Raw genomic sequence first — 18,367 nt, 5'->3', positions numbered from 1 at the left:
GGGGTTGGGGGACAGCTTTGTAGGACTGAGCCCTTCACCTGTGGGATCTGATGCTGCTTCCGGGTAGACAGTGTCAGAATTGAGTTGAATTCGAGGACACCCAGCTGGGGTGTGAGAACTGCCTGTTGGTGACTTAAGCCCCAGCATGTTAAAGTTGGGTCCAGGTATCCAAAACAGTGCTGAATACTCCTGTATTCCTGCAAATATGCTTGAGATCTGTTCCTGGGTCACATTTAAGTTAGAGTCCTGCCTTGTCTTGCTTTTTTTTTTTTTTTTTCCTTAATGCTTATTTTTTTTTATTTTCGAAAATAGAGCGGGAGCAGGGGAGGGGCAGAGAGAGAGGGAGAGAGAATCCCAAGCAGGCTCTGTGTTGATAGCCTGGGGCTTGATCTCGGGAACCCCGAGATTGATGAGGGAAACAAAGGCAAGAGAAATGTAGCTGAAGTTAAATCTCCTTACAGCTCGCAGCCCGCTGACACTGACACGTGCCGAGTGTGACCTTGCTCAGGGAGCTCCTGGCTGCCTTACTGCCTTGGTGTTTTTGTTTTATCAAAGACCGAAGGTAACCTCATCTTAGCAGCAGCGAGCCCCTCAAGGTCCTGAAATCCTAGCTTCCAAGTTCCTTAGAGACTTACGCCGCCCCTCACCCCCACTAACTTAGAAGTATATGGCCACTCACTCCTCACAAGCCCGGTGCAGCTCTTTCTGCCCCCGGGTCCTGTCCCCGAGCTGGAAGAAAATCACCTTTTGCACCAGAGACGTCGCAAGAATTCTTTCTTAGCCGTTTGCTCACGAACCCACTCCGTAATTTCATCGTTTCGGCGCCCTTACGTGGGGCTGTGAGTCTTTCCATCCTCTGGGCTCTGCGCCTCGGTGTGAACCAAGTGAGTCCTCTCTCTTCTTCCTTTACTCTCATTTCAGGGGCTTTTCGAGAAGTTTGGTCCTAATGGAACACTTTGATGTCAATCGCTCGGGCTGTAATCCTCTAGTCCAGGGCTGCTCCACGGGGAGGACAAAGCCCCCCCTTTGGCTGGAAGTTAAGACCCCGGCCGATTTGGTAGTAAGACCCAGGAGCTGGAGGCCCTCTCTTTATCCCTGTCCTTGTACGACGTTGTCTGTCTTGGGCATGGGACAGCCACCTAAGTCACCAGGACGGCTGCCAACCTTCACGACTGCCGTATGAGATTTCCTCCTCATTGGTCTGATGTGATCCCCTCCACATCCCTGGTCTGGCTGCTTCTGGCCCTGGGACCTCCACTGGGAGCCGGCCGAAACTAGGACCCGACCGACTTAAAACCCAGCCAAGGACTGTTTCCTAGGAAGTGGTCTGTAAGGACTATATATGTGTCGGAACGTGGCTTGGACCATGATGGAATTCTGCCTTTACTATTTTTCATCAGAGTCCCCTACTGACTACTGAAGCCCTCTCTTCTGCAGGAAACAGAACAGGTAGACTGAGGTACCCTGCGTCCAGCTGTGAATGGCCCTAAAGCAGGCTCCCGATCTCAGGGCCTCTTGCAGAATGTGTTTGGCTACTAATCAGGCTGATAAACTGCCTCCGGATATATTGGATGTTTGTCTAAACGGGCCTCCTGCGGAGGAGCCCCTCCCCGGTAGCCAGACTCCTTTGGTTTCATTCTCGACCTAATCAACCGGGTGCCGGGACTGCTGTCAGCCCTGATCGTGGGTTCCATCTGCCATAACGCGATCCCCGCGTTTTAGAAAAGCGGTTACAAGATCATGACCTGGGCTGAAACCAAGAGTGGGACGCTCAACCCACTGAGCCACCCAGGCGCCCGTGGCCCGTGTTGCTTTTAAGCCTCTAAGATCAGACCAGAGCGCTGTGCAGTCTATGGTTCCTTTCCCTGTGATGGAGGAGAGACCCTTAGTACTCTGATTCATGCCCTGCGAGTTGGGTTTGGGTTTTTTTCCACTGGGACACGGCGTAGACAGAAAGCGGTTGGCGGTAGATACAGTAGTCAGCTCTGCACGGGAGCTCCAAGCCCTGTTCCTTCTAGGCCTTTCAAGTGGATCTTGGGCCCTCCGCTCAATTTTGTCAGCTCTCTGCTGAAGGCTCAGCGGGGGCCCTCTGGAGGTGTGTGGAATTTCTGTCTACAGCTGCCTCCTGCCCTTCACTGCCCTTGTGAACCCCAGCAGTCCCCAGCCCTGCCTTGCCCCCCACCCCCAGCCCTGCCCTTCTGCCCTGCTTCCCAGCCCTGCCCTGTCCCCGCAGCCCTGCCCCTCTGCCCTGCCCCTCCCCTCAGTCCTGCCTGGACCTCCCAGCCCTGCCCCGCCCCCGCCCCAAAGGCTGCCCACCTCTGCCCGTGTCCCCCTCCCTGCACCACAACCCAGAAACGTTCTCAAGGCCACTTTCCTCTATCCGTCGGGATTTAGGCTCCTTGTGCAGTTTGCAATACCTTCAGAATCTTTGTTTCATCACATATTTTGTCCAGTATTTTAGTTGTTTCAGGTGTGTGGGGGGGTAAATGCGGCCCCTCTTACTCCATCTTGAAGCAAAAGTGGTTTTAGGTGATTTTCATCGCCTCGCGTTCTGCACTGGTGCTGGTTTTGGTACGTGCGCTAAGCATGCTTCCCAATTTATAAAGTAAACACGCTTTTTAAAAGACAGAGGACCTGCTCTGGAAAGGCACTTGCCACTTGTTTCTACTACGTGAAGGATTCTTACGGCTCAGGAGAAAAAGGCAGAAATTATAATAGAAATATAAATGGCCAAAGAGTTTGTTGTTTAAATGGTGACCACAGCCGCGGCACCTGCTGTCTGGATGGACAGGAGGCCAGCGCCCCTGTGTTCCTGGGTACACACAGGCTCTGGTCCCTTGCTGCGCTCTTCCAGCTGACTCAGAGGACGCTGTGAGTCCACACACACACACACACACACACACACACACACACAATCCCCATGAGCAGGAAAATGTTCCAATCACGTCTGTTTCTTCCCCCATTTTAAACCCTTCTTCTAAGGCCATCATTCCATTGTTAGTTTGACTTTTTCTTTCCTCACCAAAAAAAGATGTTATGTGGCAGACCTTAGGGTCTTGAGGCTTCCAGTTACAGAAAAATCAAATGCTTAGTGACAGTGTTTTTTGGCGCCTCAATATGCATCTCTGCGATTAAACATGGGTGAAGCGGGTGGCAAGACCTTTCTCTTTTTCCAAGTAAAACGTAAAGTGCCACATAAATTCTGTGCTTCTGAAAGGGGCAGATAAATCTGATGGTAGAGAAATGCAGTACTGATAACCCCCAGACTTGCTTTGAGAAATCCTCTCCGGGGCGCCCGAGTGGCTCAGTCCCTTAAGCATCCGACTCTTGATCTCAGCTCAGGTCTTGATCTCAGGGTCATGGGTTTAAGCCCCGTGTTGGGCTCTGCTCTGGGCATGGAGCCTACAATTTGTTTTAATTAAAAAAAAATTTTTTTTTTTAAATGTTCGTTTATTTTTGAGACAGAGACAGAGCATGAGCAGGGGAGGGTCAGAGAGAGAGAGAGACACCGAATCCGAAGCAGGCTCCAGGCTCCGAGCTGTGAGCGCAGAGCCTGACGCGGGGCTCGAACTCACGGACCGTGAGATCATGACCTGAGCCGAAGTCGGACGCTTAACCGGCTGAGCCACCCAGGCGCCCCTAAAATTTTTTTAATGTTTATATTATTTTTGAGAGAGAGAGAGCGTGTGCGCGAGTGGGGGATTCTGTCACAGAGAGTGACAGAATCCGAAGCAGGCTCCAGGCTCCGAGCTGTCAGCACAGGGTCCGACACGGGGCTTGAACTCATGAGCCGTGAGATCATGACCTGAGCCAAAGTTGGTCGCTTAACTGACTGAGCCCACCTGGGTGGGCTCCCTGGGCATGAAGCCTACATAAAAAAAAAAAAAAAAAAGAAAAAAGAAAAAGGAAGGGAGGGAGGGAGGGAGGGAGGAACGAACGAACCCTCCTGACCTCGTGCGAATTCAGTGTCACACTCACATACCGTTCCTGATTCTGGGCCCTTCACACACTGCAGGGGGGACGCGGGGCAGGGAAGACTCTCTTGGGCAGGCCGGTCTGGCCGGCTGGTCTTGGAGCCCAGCGGGAGTGTGGGGCAGGCTGACGTGAAGGCAGCATGAAGTCAGGTGGACTGCACCGGGGACATCCCCGAGCTTCGGGCAGGCTCTGCCGAGCTCCTCGCCGTAGATACCACTGTCCTCCCTACTTCCTTCCCCTCCTTCCCTCCCAGCCGCCCCGTCTCGGTCGTCCTCCCCAGGCGCTGGGCGATGCACCCTCGCCCGCCGGGCCCCGCGGCCCTGCCAGGCCTCGCCGGGGCCCCCGAGGCTTCTGGATGTGCCCTTCTGCCCATCGCTCTCCCCCACGTGGGTGCAGCACCTGCAGACCGCGGGACGTGCCGTGCTCCGGTGCGGGCACTGAACGCCGTGACAATGTGCTGACGCAGAGGTCCCCTGCCTGAGCCACTGGCTCCTGACCCGTGAGGCCGCGGTCTCACAGAGCAGGCGTTCTCTCTCTCGTTACACGGCGGAGATGGGCTGCGCCCCTCACAGCTGTGGATTTTCCCCCTTTCTGTCTCCCCAGAAATTGCCGGTGCTCCAGTGTCTGAAATTTCTGGGCCTTTCTCAACAGACGACATAGCCAGCAACTGCGTCCCCGCCCTGCCTTTGAACGAGCCCATTTTGTGGATTGTCTCCTACACTCTCATGAGCGTGTGTGGAATCATCCTTCTTACCCTGATCGTCCTGCTGCTACTTCCTTTCCGGTGTCGGCGCCTGCCCCCGGACCCCGAGGTTGTCAATGACGAGTCCTCGCTCGTCCGGCATCGCTGGAAATGAAGAGCAGGGTCCGAGCTCGTGCGCGACCTTGAACTCTCTGTTAGGAGAATTCCGTTTCAGGTGCAGCAGCCGGGGTCATAAGGCAGGGTTCCTTCCTGTAACCACTAGTCTTAAATCTGTTCTGCTCCCAGATGCCTTCCAGATTCACTGTATTTTGATTCTTGATTTTAAAGCTTCCTTCTTCTCCCTCACTTCCAAGAAAAATTATAATAAAAACACCTCATTCTAAACCAAAACAGAGTGAATTGGGCTTCAGGCTTTCTGTGACTGGTTATGCCAGACTGGCTAAGTGTGCGGCCAAGACCCGCTTTGGCTCATTCTCCCCTTCCTCCCGTCTCCGGAGAAGGGAGTACGTATGGTTCGTAACTCCTCCTAGCTGATGGGAAGCTTTTCATATTAATTGCATGGAAGGGTATTTTGCGCCAGGCCTCAACCTGGATCAGAGTGTACGGGAGCCTTGCAATATGGCGGCAGGAGGAGCAACCTGGGGCCTGATGATATGACCATCCTGCCCGCTTCGGAGTTGGAAACAGAACCCTTTTCTGGGTCTCTCTGTGGTCTGAATGGGAGCTCGAATCCTTTGGGAGAAGAACATCCCTCCACGGTCTTCACCAGCCTCTTCTGAAGACGGGAAGCATATTGTCCATCAAGGGAAGCCTCCTCTTTTGTGCTCGTACTTGTGTAGTACCGTGGGTCTGAAAATAAGAAGCTACCTCTGCTGAGACTTTGCCCGGGGCCCCGCGCCCGGGTGGGGGCCGCAGGCAGCTTGCTTGCTGCCCTTGTTGCCCTCGGCTGGAAGAATCATCATCCCCGCTGGGTGAGAGTGACAGGTGCTGTTCTGTCACCCAGCTGGCCATCATCCCACAGGCGTACTTGTACTTAAAATTAACAAGTGGGGTTTGGGTGAGAAAAACAGATCCTATTTCGCCAGCTTGGTTGTTTGTTTTTTCCAGATCTCTGAAGGTAGGTTGGGTTATTACCTTTTAGGAAGGTAGGGAAATGGCCGAATGCCCGTCCTGGTGACCAACACTCAGGGGGAAGGAAGACACAAGATGTGCGGAGGACTTGAAGGAACTTCGGCTTTTCCCGTGCTTCCAGACCATGTGTCCGCATCTGCAGAACCCCTAGACTCCAGTGTAGCCATCTGAACCCGCGAGAACAAATCCGTGACCTGCGCGCTGCTCTCCTTCGGCGTGTTCGGTCTCCGGCGACGAGGTGGGTGTGCAGTGCGATCTTTATTTGGGGAACCTCCCTCTTGCTATCATTTATTTGATAAACTAATTTCTTCGCAAAAAAAAAAAAAAAAATCCTTCATGCTCTGTAGTCAGCCTGCTGTGATCAGATGTAATTAGAAGCGTTCACAGCTCAAAGCCAATATCCCCTCTCTTGTTTGGGTGCCCAAGTCCATGTTCACTTTGCATTGCTATTGGGGTGAGTTGGGTGGATGCAGGAATCCTACTGGGAGGGCTAACTGGCGTTTCTGCTCTGGCTGAACCGTCACGTATATTCAGAATAGGCTACATCGCGGTGGGGGAGGGGGGGGTCAGCCATCTGCTCTGCTCACTGGACCAGGGCATATCCGTCCTGAGGAATAGACAACCACAGAGACGTGGGGCCACGTATACGTGTCGTGGTGTCCTTGTGGACACTACAGCAACAGAAGGTTTGAGTTGATCTTAGAGCGTGAATCTTCTGTGCTCTGTTCAGGAAAACAGCTGGAACATGGCGGGTTAGGAGGCCCTCTAGAGATGGGATGGCAGGAGGGGGGTTCCCTTATCGGATGCTCATCATCAGGTCCGGTCTCGGCTAGGTGACACGTAGTAATCACGTAGTAATCACATTTCAGAGTTCGAAATCTCTGGAAGCCTAACTCTCTTGTCCTGTTGGCTTTTTCATGGGTTCCCGCTTTGTGGTCCACTTCTCACGGAAGTGATGGCGGTCCTCCCAGACCGGGTTTTCCCTTGGCAGTGAAAATCCAAGCTCGTGCACTAAAACGAGGGAACTGCAGAGGTGACCCGGGCGGTTTTGCTGCCTCGTCCTTCACACGGATATCTTCTGTCCAGTCTCTCGTGTTGGGTTTCCGGGCTCGTGTTAGACCAGCAGGCACTGTCCCCAGAATGCATGATGAGAGCAAGTCAGTTTCAAGCTCTAGGGTAGCTGATGAAGTTTGCTGTAATGCTGTGGGTTTCCTACCAGATTTCGCCACCTTTTCATCCCAGATGTCATGGGATGTGACATTTTAATGGAAATGCTTAGATTACAAAAGTGTACGTTAGCAACCAGAATGAAATAGACAGTGGAATGTGGGACATTTTTCTGGCATGCTTTGCTGTCGAAAATTGGACGTTGAGTCAAAACCCTGGTTCGTGACACCCACCTCCTCGAGTTATGTAAATTGATACGGAGCTTGGGAAACCTTCTAGCGGGCCTGCTTTGAACAGGAAGGGAAGTAGCAATTGTCTGACCGTGTCATTTTTACCTTATACCACGCTATGGAAAATGCTGGAAGACAGTCCTTTCTTGAAAGCTGCAACTTAGCATTATGCTTTTGTCAAACCTTGTCAACCCTCCCATGAGAAGTGGGATGCTTCTCCGTGAACCATAGGTTTGTTGTTTTTTTTTTTTTTTACTAGGGTGATATTTTATATTCTCGGTAAGTTATTTGGAAGCCCCAAATGCAGTCCTGTCTTCAGTCTCTAGAGCTCTTTGAAAACTAGCAAGAAACAAGATGAGGACTGAGTCCTCCCCCCGCCCACCCCCGGGAGTTTTAAAAAGCGCCACAGTGATTGGTACCACACTATTCTGTATTTTTTCTAAACCAAAAACCAGTATCTGGCATTAAAGAAACGGGTTCCTTGCATGAGACTTCTGGGAATGCTGTCCTTCGTGAATGCAGCCCACTCCTGAAAACTTGGAACCAGACTCCTTGTGAAATGCAGAGTGTTGTGGTTGGAGATCAAGGTGGGGTCAGTTATGGCTCAGAATCACGAAAGTCATCCCCAGCAGTGCCCCCACCGCTGACATCTCCGCAGAGCCGTGGGTGATAGATCTTGCAAACAGTTCTGACTTAGCATTGTCTTATTTAAGAAGTGAGGAAGGACTGTTTGATCATTTAATACGTCCCCGTGGAAATGAAAATTTGTCACGTTCTTCTCTCCAGGTCCCTGTGTGGTGGATTACCGTCACAGTTCAGTTCTGAGTTCTGGCCCAGGGCCTCGTGATGACACGGGAGATAAAACCCTGCCCGCCCCCCCCCCCCCCCCGCCCAAAAACCTGTTCCATAAGCATCAATAATAGAGTTTCACCAACTTATTCTTCTTAGTGGAAACCAGATACTTGGGTGGACTCCCCAGATGTTCTTGTCTTGAACAGACTCATTAGAATTGATATCACAACTGTTCAGAGCCAATACTTAGCCACCAAGAGGTTGTTTTTTTTTTTTCTGTTTTAGGAAAAACAACTAAACATTATAAAATGTAGAATTTGGGTTTTGCCAAGAGAGGGACTAGGTTTTTAGCGCCAAGAAGACTCCATACAGCAGAAGCTCTTGCATACATTTGTAGTGGGTTTTAAGAATTTCCGATCAGAACTTCTGTCGGTTGACCAGTTACGTGGCAAAGCTGGAAAAATACATTTTGCGAGTGGGGAAGGGAAATAAACACGTAATCCAAAGTATGGCGACAACATAAGCGGAATTCGCAGTTTGGGAAAAGCTGCTCGAATTAATTCCGGGAATCCTCACGTTTCTTACCCTTAGAGTTGCTGAATCAGTGGCAGGTGGGATTTACTTTCTACAGCAGCAAGCCCGAAACTTAAAGAACATTCAAGCCGGAGTCACGGGTCAGGTGTCAGCATGGGCAACGTGATAACGCGGCCCCTTACACTTCGAATTGCCCAAGCCAGGTGAAGATTGGTTCATTTGAGGACCAGGGAAGGGGGTGATTGGGATTTCGAAGGTTCTAGAACCTGAGAAGGGAGGTGGGATAGGAAGCCGGATCCTTTGTCGGCAGATGGCTGTGAAGGATCTTCTGGGCAAACTGAGGACGTCCCAGGATGTCATAGGCAACTCATTTCCACCCCCTGGAAATGATTTTTTTTGCACCCATACTTTCCAAGAATTTTCCAAAGGAACCTCTAAAGGGAAACTTGCTTTACAGCCATGTTAGAACACCTGTATCCTAATGCAACTAGAGACACATGAACTCCCAAGCAAGACCTAGTCCTTAGGCTGTAGACTCAAGGTTGTACACTGGGATGTTCCTAGGGCAGGGTCAAGGGGCCGAAGCCAGAGCGGGTGGTCGGCAGTTACCTTAGGGGTGTGGGCATCAGACAGTTGCCTTGAAAGCCAGAGCGACTCAGACACAGTCACGTCCGCCCAACCCTGCCGGGCAGCCCCCTGACTCAGGAAGAATCCGACAGGTCCCTGACCGCACTCCTCCTCTGGGGACACCTGCTGTCGGAGACACTTGCAGAAGGAAGCGTCAGCCCCTGTGCCCCTGTGCACAAGCGTGGCCTTGTGGCATCTCACAGGCCATACATCTCGCAGCTCACCCTGGTTCTGTTCAGAATCAGCGCAGTTCCGTAGGCTCCCCACGTGTCTAGTGAACCCCAGCCGCTGCTTGAGCTCATGCCCTGCTTCCACGAGAATGTCATCCTGGGGGCGGGTTGGCCGGATTGTAGTGACGCCAGCCTGTCGGCGGAACCTCTAGTCTCGTGAGTTCCCAGGGAGAATTTTGAGTGTCATGAAGACACGTGACTTCAGCCAATCAGTACAGCGTTTCTCCCTAGTCCTGAGCCTTCTCTGGGTTTCTTAGCGTCAGTGTTACGTACACGTGTCTGGCGTTTCTCAACTACATCGTGCTGGGTGATGTGGCCGCACGTTTTTCTCTTGAAGATCTGCCCGTAGCCAAAGGCTGGGCCGGGAGGGTCCATCCGCCTTCCTAAATAACCGTGTGTGCTTTGTGGCTGGGAGTTACAATCGGGATCGTTTTCTCACTTTCCTAATTGGAGGCCATGCAGCATCTAATGTGTCACGTGTAACATTCTTGTATCCGTGAGCTTGGCAACCCTATTTAGCCCGGGAGGTACCTGGAACCCGGGAGGAGGCGGCCTGAGCGAGTGCTCGTAGGTCAGCTGTACTTTGGTAATAAGCGTGTTTCAACCCCGGAGCGATGGCTGGGATCTGCTACGCGCGAATGAAAGGTGAATTTTTGCCATCTGCGATGAGGTATTTCCTACTGCTCCTGTTCATTTGCACAGTCAGGGAGACTTCAGGCTTAAAATCTCCACGTCCGGTCCCTGGAGGCGGTGACTTTTTTTTTTCTTTCCCCCGTAAGAAGGGTGACTTTGCTGCCGCCCTGGGGTGTGCCTGCTCGGGCCGGGAAGCTGCAAACCTCGGATTCTCAAGTGGTGCCGACCGTAGCACTTCGCGGACCGTATTGGCGTGCGTGTCTCAGATGAACAACTTCCGTGCACGGCTCCGTGCAACTTGCATTTCTGACAAGGCTGAAGATTGTTTTTTGTGTCCCTCTTGGGATGTCCCTCCGTTGGGGGCGTGCCACGGTGATCGAAACCGAGGGCGCGCCAGGCCAGCAGTTGGCGTGAGGAGGTACGCGCCCCGCCTCGGAAGTGGCTTCGCAGCCACGGCCACGGTCCACGTGGTTGGGCACCTCACAGTCGGGTTTTCTAAAGCCCTTGTCTTTTTATACTTGTGGCCTCCCCCACTTTAAGATGTATCCCGTTGGGAAGGAAACAGAGGAGCTTGGTTTGTTTGAATAAACACCACTTTCGACTTAACTGGGCTTGGAGTCGTTTTCATGCTTTTCGAGTCACACTTCCGACGTGGCTGGCCGTGGCGCGTGTCATGTTCCGCTCGCCTCCACTGCTGCCAGATGGGTTCCTGGGAAGCGTGAAAGATAAAATTGAGGGTAGGGGGATGATGTACCTGGCGGAGAATAGAGCACTTCGGGACGTGAGGCCACGTCTAACCGTCTAAACCATGTATTATAGATCAGCATGTTTAAGGGGTCACAAGGACTGGACAGGATCCCCCGCCCGCCCCGCCCTGTTCACCCTGCAAGGAGATGGTGTCCGAATCCGACAGACCAACCAGCCCCAGGTCACACGCTCAGGAACACACAGCCAGAAAAGTATTCGCCTGGGAAGGGACCCTGGTCTGTCCACCTGCCGAGCAAATCTGCACCACACTGTCTCACCAGGTGCGGTGCCGAGCCATAGCTTCCAGAAGCATCGGGGGCCAGCCAAGTGGTTTCAGCTTCCAGACAGGGATGTTGCCAACTTGGGGGAAAGCAGAAGTAATGAACGAAGACAGATGTCACCCGCGAGCTGTGATCTAGCCGCTACGCCAAACCTTGAAAGACCCCCTTTCAATGATTAGATAGATGCGTTTGGTGATACCTAGGCAAGAGGGGGTGGGGGAGGAAGGGAATTTCAAGCCATTAGTAAGTGAAGCAATAGTCACTGGAGAAAGACAACAGGACGTTTGCTTCCTTATCATGAAAGAGATCATTTGATTTCAGTGTGGTTTTTTTTTGCTATGCTGGTTTATCATATTTTGCCCTTCCTTAAGCGGTGGGTCGTGTTGAAGATGTGGTTTTGTGTGCTCATCACTAGGTGGTGCTGTTGCCAAACTTTGTGAAATAACATTTCTGCTTTTAATTATTTATTTTTCATTCTGCGTACCTTTGTTGGCAAATTTCATCAAGTGTGTGCATGAAATGAAACTATACCCCACAACTATCCAAGGATGTTTACTCTTCCATTCTACTCTGAAGTAGAATCTTCGAAAGATGCTAGAAAATGTAGTAAATCTTGGGGGGTGATCCCCACATGTGCATTTTCACCTCCTAGCCTATTTGGCTGCCGCACAGGGAAGGAAACTGAGTCACAGGTGCCGTAAGCTCTCCGGGTTCTCGCTGTCAGTGGCAGCGTCCAGATTTGAAAAACCACCTTGTCTGATCACCAGACCTGTGATCACAACCATATTCTGCTACTGTTTTCATGAGGTTAAAAATGGAGAATCAACAAGAAAACTATTTTTAAAAATGGGAACTAATGTATGCTAGAATAAAAACGCTACCTGGGTAGGTATTGGGAGAATTATCTGTGTATTTACACATTGGCATATACGTATGTATTTATAAATAGAAGGATGAAGCAAACATTTATTGGACGATGAATTCTGGCCTGGCTGATCAGGTACATGATGACATTTCCTTCCTCAGATCAGGCCCTAAGCAGGTACACATCGTTACTAAAAATATCTTGTGAACTGTGCGTGGAAGGCAAGGGTACGGAGAGGACAGATGACAGAAATTGAGAGGTCTGGGGAAAGGAAGCTCTCGCCCACAGGAGAAGAGTCCGTAGGCCAAGGTCTTTTTTTTTGGGGGGGGGTGCAAAGGGGTGATTTTATTAAAGCACGGGGACAGGACCCGTGGGCAGAAAGAGCTGCCCATAGGCCAAGGTCTTAAGAGTGTCATCATGGTAAGAAAAGAAAAATAGTAATAAAACCAAAAGACCTGCTGCCCTTCGCATACAAAAATTTCATACCAGTAAAGCCAAAGGTACTAACCATGTCTTTATTTTCTGTGTTCTGACGCTCGGACATGTGGTACCTTATTGGCTGTGGAGAGACTGCGCTCCCGGAGTTCGCCAGTTCCTAGAGAGAGCAAGCAGCTCACTCCAGAGTAAACGACACTGGCTCCAAATGTGACCCAAGCAAGCCAGAGCCCATACCCCGCAATGGTCTCCTTTATCTGGTTCCCACACTCTGGGCCACTGTCTCCCCACCCCCCCTGCCACCCGGATCACCCCAGGGTCAGGTACCAGACAATTAAGGACAACCTCTGTGCCCCAGGGCCTGCTGAGATCATTCAGTCTGGCCAGACAGCCCCTTTTAAAAGCCCTGCCTTGCCCATTCCTTCCTCTGGAAACCAGAGTGAAGGCTCTTGTTTCCCCCTCCTCCTCCCTCTGCCTCCCCCTGTGGCCCTGAATGGCATGCCACGCCTCCTGTCTCCAGGGATCTTCCTTCATGACAGCCCCTTCTGCTTCTGCTGTCTTACCATACCTCATTAAAACAAACCTCAGCTACCCGTTAAACACCAAAGAAGAACATGAGAGCCAAGAAGAAAAACATACAAAAGCTGGCAAATGGGAAAATGGTCACGAAACGTGAAATCGCTTGATCGATCTTACAATGTGTGCAGAAGTTTACATACTTAGGAATCAAGTGAACCCAGTTTTTAAAAAAAAAATTTAACCATTTATTTATTTTTGAGAGACAGAACATGAGTGGGGAAGGGGCACAGAGAGGGAGACACAGAATCCAAAGCAGGCTTCAGGCTCTGAGCTGTCAGCGTAGAGCCCGACACGGGGCTTGAACCCACAGACCACGAGACCATGACCTGAGCTGAAGTCGGACGCTCAACCAACTGAGCCACTGGGGCGCCCCTAGTGAACCCAGGTTTTAATGACCAGTCGCTGCCTACGAGGTGAGCCATCTACGGTGCTGGGGCAGTGTGTAAGCTGGGGCAGGCATTCCAGTGAGCCTGAAGAATACCCACGTCCCCTCTGAATGGATACTTCTGGAATCTATCCTCAAGAAATAGCAATGTAGACAAACCAGGAAATGATGCAGACAGAGAGGCGGTTTGCTGAATGATTTGCCAGTATCGCATCCATTTTTCAAGAGAAATAAACGAATAGGAACGCGAGTGTGTAAAATGTAAGAATCTAGTGAGTATATGACGTTCACCCGAACCTGTTACCTCAAAAATTGGGAATCCTGGGTGAAAGGAATAGTTTAGGGATTTTTAATTAGTTTTTATTCAAGTCCTACATTGGCATCATTATTAAAAATTCAAATAATCTCAGGAGGCTTTTCATAAAAAGCAGTGGTCCCCCGACTCACCCCTACACTTATTAATACGGTTTTAACATATAGGATGGTTAATGGAATTAATATAGAATTAATATATAATATCCCCCCCCCCTTAGTCATCCTGCTCAACGTTGTATACTGATTCTCCTAGATATCCTTTAGAGATATTGGGTGATGTTTCTAAAACTATCCTGTTGAGATTTGTTTTGGAACCGTGCTAAATGTATAGATAAATTTGGGGAGAATTTACATCGTTACGAAATGAAGACTTTGAACCCAATGGAGCGGGTTGTTTTGTCTCGACTTGTCCTCTTTCCTGTCCCGAGCAGACTTTATTTCATGTAGATCCACACCTATTTCTTGATAACTTAATTCGCCAGGGTTTTGAATTTTCTGTCATCATTATGAATGGGATTTTTCTATGTTCATCCTGTAATTGACCACATCAGTCAACTTATTGTTTCTAACACGTTTTGTTCTGCTTTGACTTGTCGGGGGGGGGGGGGGGGGGTTTCCAGGAAGACGATGAGGTCATCTTCAAATGATGGTAATCTTATCTCCTTTCTGAGATCTGTGCCTTCTGTGTTCTTGTGTGTGTGTGTGTGTGTTATGGCATAAAATACAATGTTTGAGCTGTCGTTTTCCCTACTTTTTGCATAGGTTGTATGTTCGCAGAGTTCAAAAACCAAAACACAGCGTGATGAGAAGTCTCCTTCCCACTCCCGACTCCTCATCCGCCTGGTTTTTCTCTTCCGTATTGCTCTCCACCTCTCCCAAGGTAACCTGTTAGAGGAGTTTGCCGTGTAGCCTTCCAGTTTTTCTTTAGGCATTGATCAGCACACGCTTTTCTTTTCTCTCTCCTTTTGATATAAAAAGGTAAGTGTATACACCATTCTGCTTCTCTTTTTTTTGCCCCCCACATAGCTCACCTTGGGAGATTGCTTCCCGTGTATTTCCCAGATGCTCCACGTCTGCAGTATGCATGTACATTCTTGATGCAACTGGTCCCTTGGTGACATCATCTGGGTTGTTTGCTCTCTTTTGCTTCTACAAACGTGGCTGCAATGAATAACCTTGTACAAACATCGTTATGTGGGCAGGTCCACGTGTACGGTGAGTTTCCAGGAGGGGAGTTGCGGGGTCAGAAGGCAGCTACATGTGTAACCCTCACAAGCGCTGTCGAATTGCCCTTTTTAAGGGTTATTCCAGATTACGCTCCCACAAGTAATGCATGAGTGTGCCTATTCTCTCATCAGGAAGCTGGTAGCTTAACTTGCAGAATGTTTGCCAAGCTGATGGGTGGAGGGTGACATTTCAGTGTAGTTCTCATTTGCATGTCTTTTATTATGAGCAACTTTGGATATCTTTTTATGCATTTAAAAGCCAACTGAGTTCTTTTGGAGCGCCTGGGCGGCTCAGTCGGTTGAGGGCCGACTTCGGCTCAGGTCATGATCTCACGGTTCATGGGTTCGAGCCCCGCGTCGGGCTCTGTGCTGACAGCTCAGAGCCTGGAGGCTGCTTCGGATTCTGTGTCTCCCTCTCTTTCTGTCCCTCCTCCGCTCATGCTCAGTCTCTCTAAAATAAACATTAAAATTTTTTTTAAGCCAACTGAGTTCTTTTCCTATGAGCTGTTCACATCTTTTGGCCATTTTTCCATAAAACTCTTTTTTGGTCAACTTCTGGGGAACCATCACGTGTATATCGGTGTATATTACAGGATTTACATACCGAAGTCTCCTTACATGTTAACTTCATGCTGTGTGATTTTGGCAAACTAACCCTTCCTGCTTGAATTTCCCAGCTGTGAAATGGTGTTAATGCTAACGCTCCCTCCCAGGGTTGGTATACAAAGTAACTGAGCTAATCTTGGTAGCATAAGAAGTCCCGCCTCCCCCGGGATGATGGCTTTTTAAAATGATGGCTTTTAACATTTTTAAGATGTTAGGGGAGGGGCTGGTGGTGTGCACCTGGTGGCTCAGTTGGTTAAGCATCCGACTCTTGATCTCAGCTCAGGTCTCAGCCTCGTGAGTTCAAGCCCCACATTGGGCTCTGTGCTGGGTGTTAAGCCTACTTAAAAATAAGTAAAATAAAATAAGATAAAATAATAAAGTAGACAGGTTGGCGGGGGGGTTCTTATCAGTCGCAATTTTGTTTTCCAGTTCGTCACGTCTTTTGACTGAATATCATGGGTTTGGGTTGTTGTGTTTTGTTTTGTTTTTGCCTTTGAGAAAGGTGTGCACTCTCACACATACTCAACTTTACACAATGTTTTCTGATAAGCCTTCTGGATTTAAGTCTGTTAGAAAAGCCTTCCCACCTGGGTGTTTATAAAGAGACTTATACACATGTTTTCTTCTGATTATATTTGTGGATTGCTTTTTTGGTAAACATTTCACCTTCAATCCATTTGGAAGAAGCTCATGCAAGGTGTGAGGTGTGGCGTTCCCATTGGGAGGTGCACCCAGTTCTCACTCTTTTTCAATAGCTCACCCTTTCCGTTGACTTACGATGCCTTTTTATCGCACACATCATTGTTGTGTGTGGTTGTGCCTCCAATGATGCGTGGGGTTGTGCCTCCTTCCAGACTTTGTTCCCTGTGCTGTGCGTTCTCTTTCTTTCCCCTGTGTTTCTTTTCCATTGGTCTGTTCTGTGACTTGCCAGCACCTGGTTGTTTCAGTGTTACAATTTCTTTTTCAGTCTTAGAATTAAAAAAAAAAAATGTTTATATATTTTGAGAGAGAGAGAGAGAGAGAGAGGGAGGGAGGATCCCAACCTCTGACAATGCAGAGCCCAGTGCGGAGCTCAGTCTCACGAACTGTGAGATCACGACCTGAGCCAAAACCAAGAGTTGGATGCTTAACTGACTGAGCCACCCAGGCACACCCTCTGTATTATAATTTTGCACAAGTTTTCATAGTCATGGCTACTGTGTTCATACTGCCCTTCTTTTTTTAAAAAAATTCTTTTAATATTTATTTATTTTTGAGAGAGACAAAGAGACAGACCGTGAGTGAGAGGGAGGGGTAGAGAGAGAGGGAGACACAGAGTCCGAAGCAGGCTCCAGGCTCTGGGCTGTCAGCACGGAGCCCGACGCGGGGCTTGAACTCACGAACCGTGAGATCGTGACCTGAGCTGAAGTCGGATGGTTAACTGACTGAGCCACCCAGGAGCCCCTCATACTGCCCTTCTTTTTCAAACGTTTCCTATTATTTTTTCATATGAACAATTGAATCAGTTTGTATAGATGCCTCCCCCAAACATATATTGGAATTTTTATTGGGATCTCATAAACTTGCAGTGGAACTTAGGGAGACTCAACACCCTTCTGCTGTTGAGGTATCCTATCCAAGAAGAGGAAATGTGTTCCTAGTCATTAATTTCTCCCTTTTTGTTCCTTCGGGACGTTTTAAAGTTTCCTTGGTGCAAGTCTTGCCAATTTCTTATTAAATTTATTTCTGGGTGTTTAATCTTTTGTCGTTGTTACTGCAAATGAGATCTTTCTCCAGTTACATACATCTCCTAACTGGTTGTCGTTTTTGAATATGAAATCTGCTCGTTTCTTTTTTCTTTTTTTTTTTTTAGTTTTTTTAATGTTTATTTATTTTTGAGACACAGAGAGACAGAGCATGAATGGGGGAGGGTCAGAGAGAGAGGGAGACACAGAATCTGAAACAGGCTCCAGGCTCTGAGCTGTCAGCACAGAGCCCGACGTGGGGCTTGAACCCACAAACTGTGAGATCATGGCCTGAGCCAAAGTCGGACGCCCAACCAACTGAGCCACCCAGGTGCCCCCAAATCTGCTCGTTTCTATATACCGATTTTGTATCATGCTTTCGTAGTGAATTCCTTAGTTTGGCCAACGCGGGCTCCACACTGACAGCAGAAAGCCTGATGCGGGGTTCGAACTCAGGAGCTGTGAGATCATGGCCTGGGCCGAGGTCAGACACCTAACCCACTGAGCCACCCAGGCACCCCTCTTTCATGACTTTAAACCTGATACTACTTGAGAAAGAGATGATTTATTATGTTGAGGAAGTATCCATTTCTCATAGTTAACTTTGTGTCAGTGTGGCCATGGAGGTATTTTTTTAGATGAGATTAACATTTAGATGAGTGGACGTTGAGTAAAGCACATTACCCTCTATACTGCGGGTGGGCCTCGTCCACTCAGTTGAAGGTCTTAAGAGAGAAAAGATGGAATTCTGCCTCCAGACAGCTTTCAGACTCAAACTGCCAATGGAGTCTTTCCTGGGTCTTCAGGCTGCCTGGTCGTCCTCCAGATTTTGGACTTGGCCAAGCTCCACGATTACGTGAGCCAATTCCTTAAAATAAATCTATGTATCTATACATCCTCTTGGTTCTGTTTTTCTGGAGAACCCCAACTGCTATACCACCTATTTTTTTTTTTAAGAGAGAGAGAGGACGTACGCGTGTGTGCACAAGTTGGGGAGGGGCAGAGGTAGAGAGAATCTCAATCAGTCTCCACGTTCAGCGCAGAGCCGACACGGGGCTCGATCCTATGGCCCTGGGATCATGACCCGAGCCAAAATCAAGAGTTGGATGCTAAACTGACTGAGCCACCCACGGTGCCTCCATCTGTTTCTATTTTATTGAGAAGTTTATCATAAATTTTACA

General features: G+C 49.4%; 1 protein-coding gene across 2 annotated transcripts in view; it reads left to right on the top strand.

Annotated features, from left to right (window-relative positions):
• BACE2 (beta-secretase 2) overlaps window positions 1–4,920 on the top strand; it is a 72,238-nt gene extending 67,318 nt beyond the window's left edge. For both annotated transcript variants that reach the window (XM_049627835.1, XM_049627836.1), the window contains exon 9: window positions 4,579–4,920. In XM_049627835.1, coding sequence (XP_049483792.1) covers window positions 4,579–4,832 — 254 coding nt within the window. In that variant the 3' untranslated portion in view covers window positions 4,833–4,920. The remainder of the gene's footprint in view (window positions 1–4,578) is intronic.
• Window positions 4,921–18,367: the final 13,447 nt, after the last annotated feature.

The sequence above is a fragment of the Panthera uncia genome, chromosome C2 (assembly GCF_023721935.1).
Source record: "Panthera uncia isolate 11264 chromosome C2, Puncia_PCG_1.0, whole genome shotgun sequence".
Classification (NCBI taxonomy): Eukaryota; Metazoa; Chordata; class Mammalia; order Carnivora; family Felidae; genus Panthera; species Panthera uncia.
Note: the sequence above shows the minus strand (reverse complement) of the source record. Positions and strands in the feature narration are given on the sequence as shown.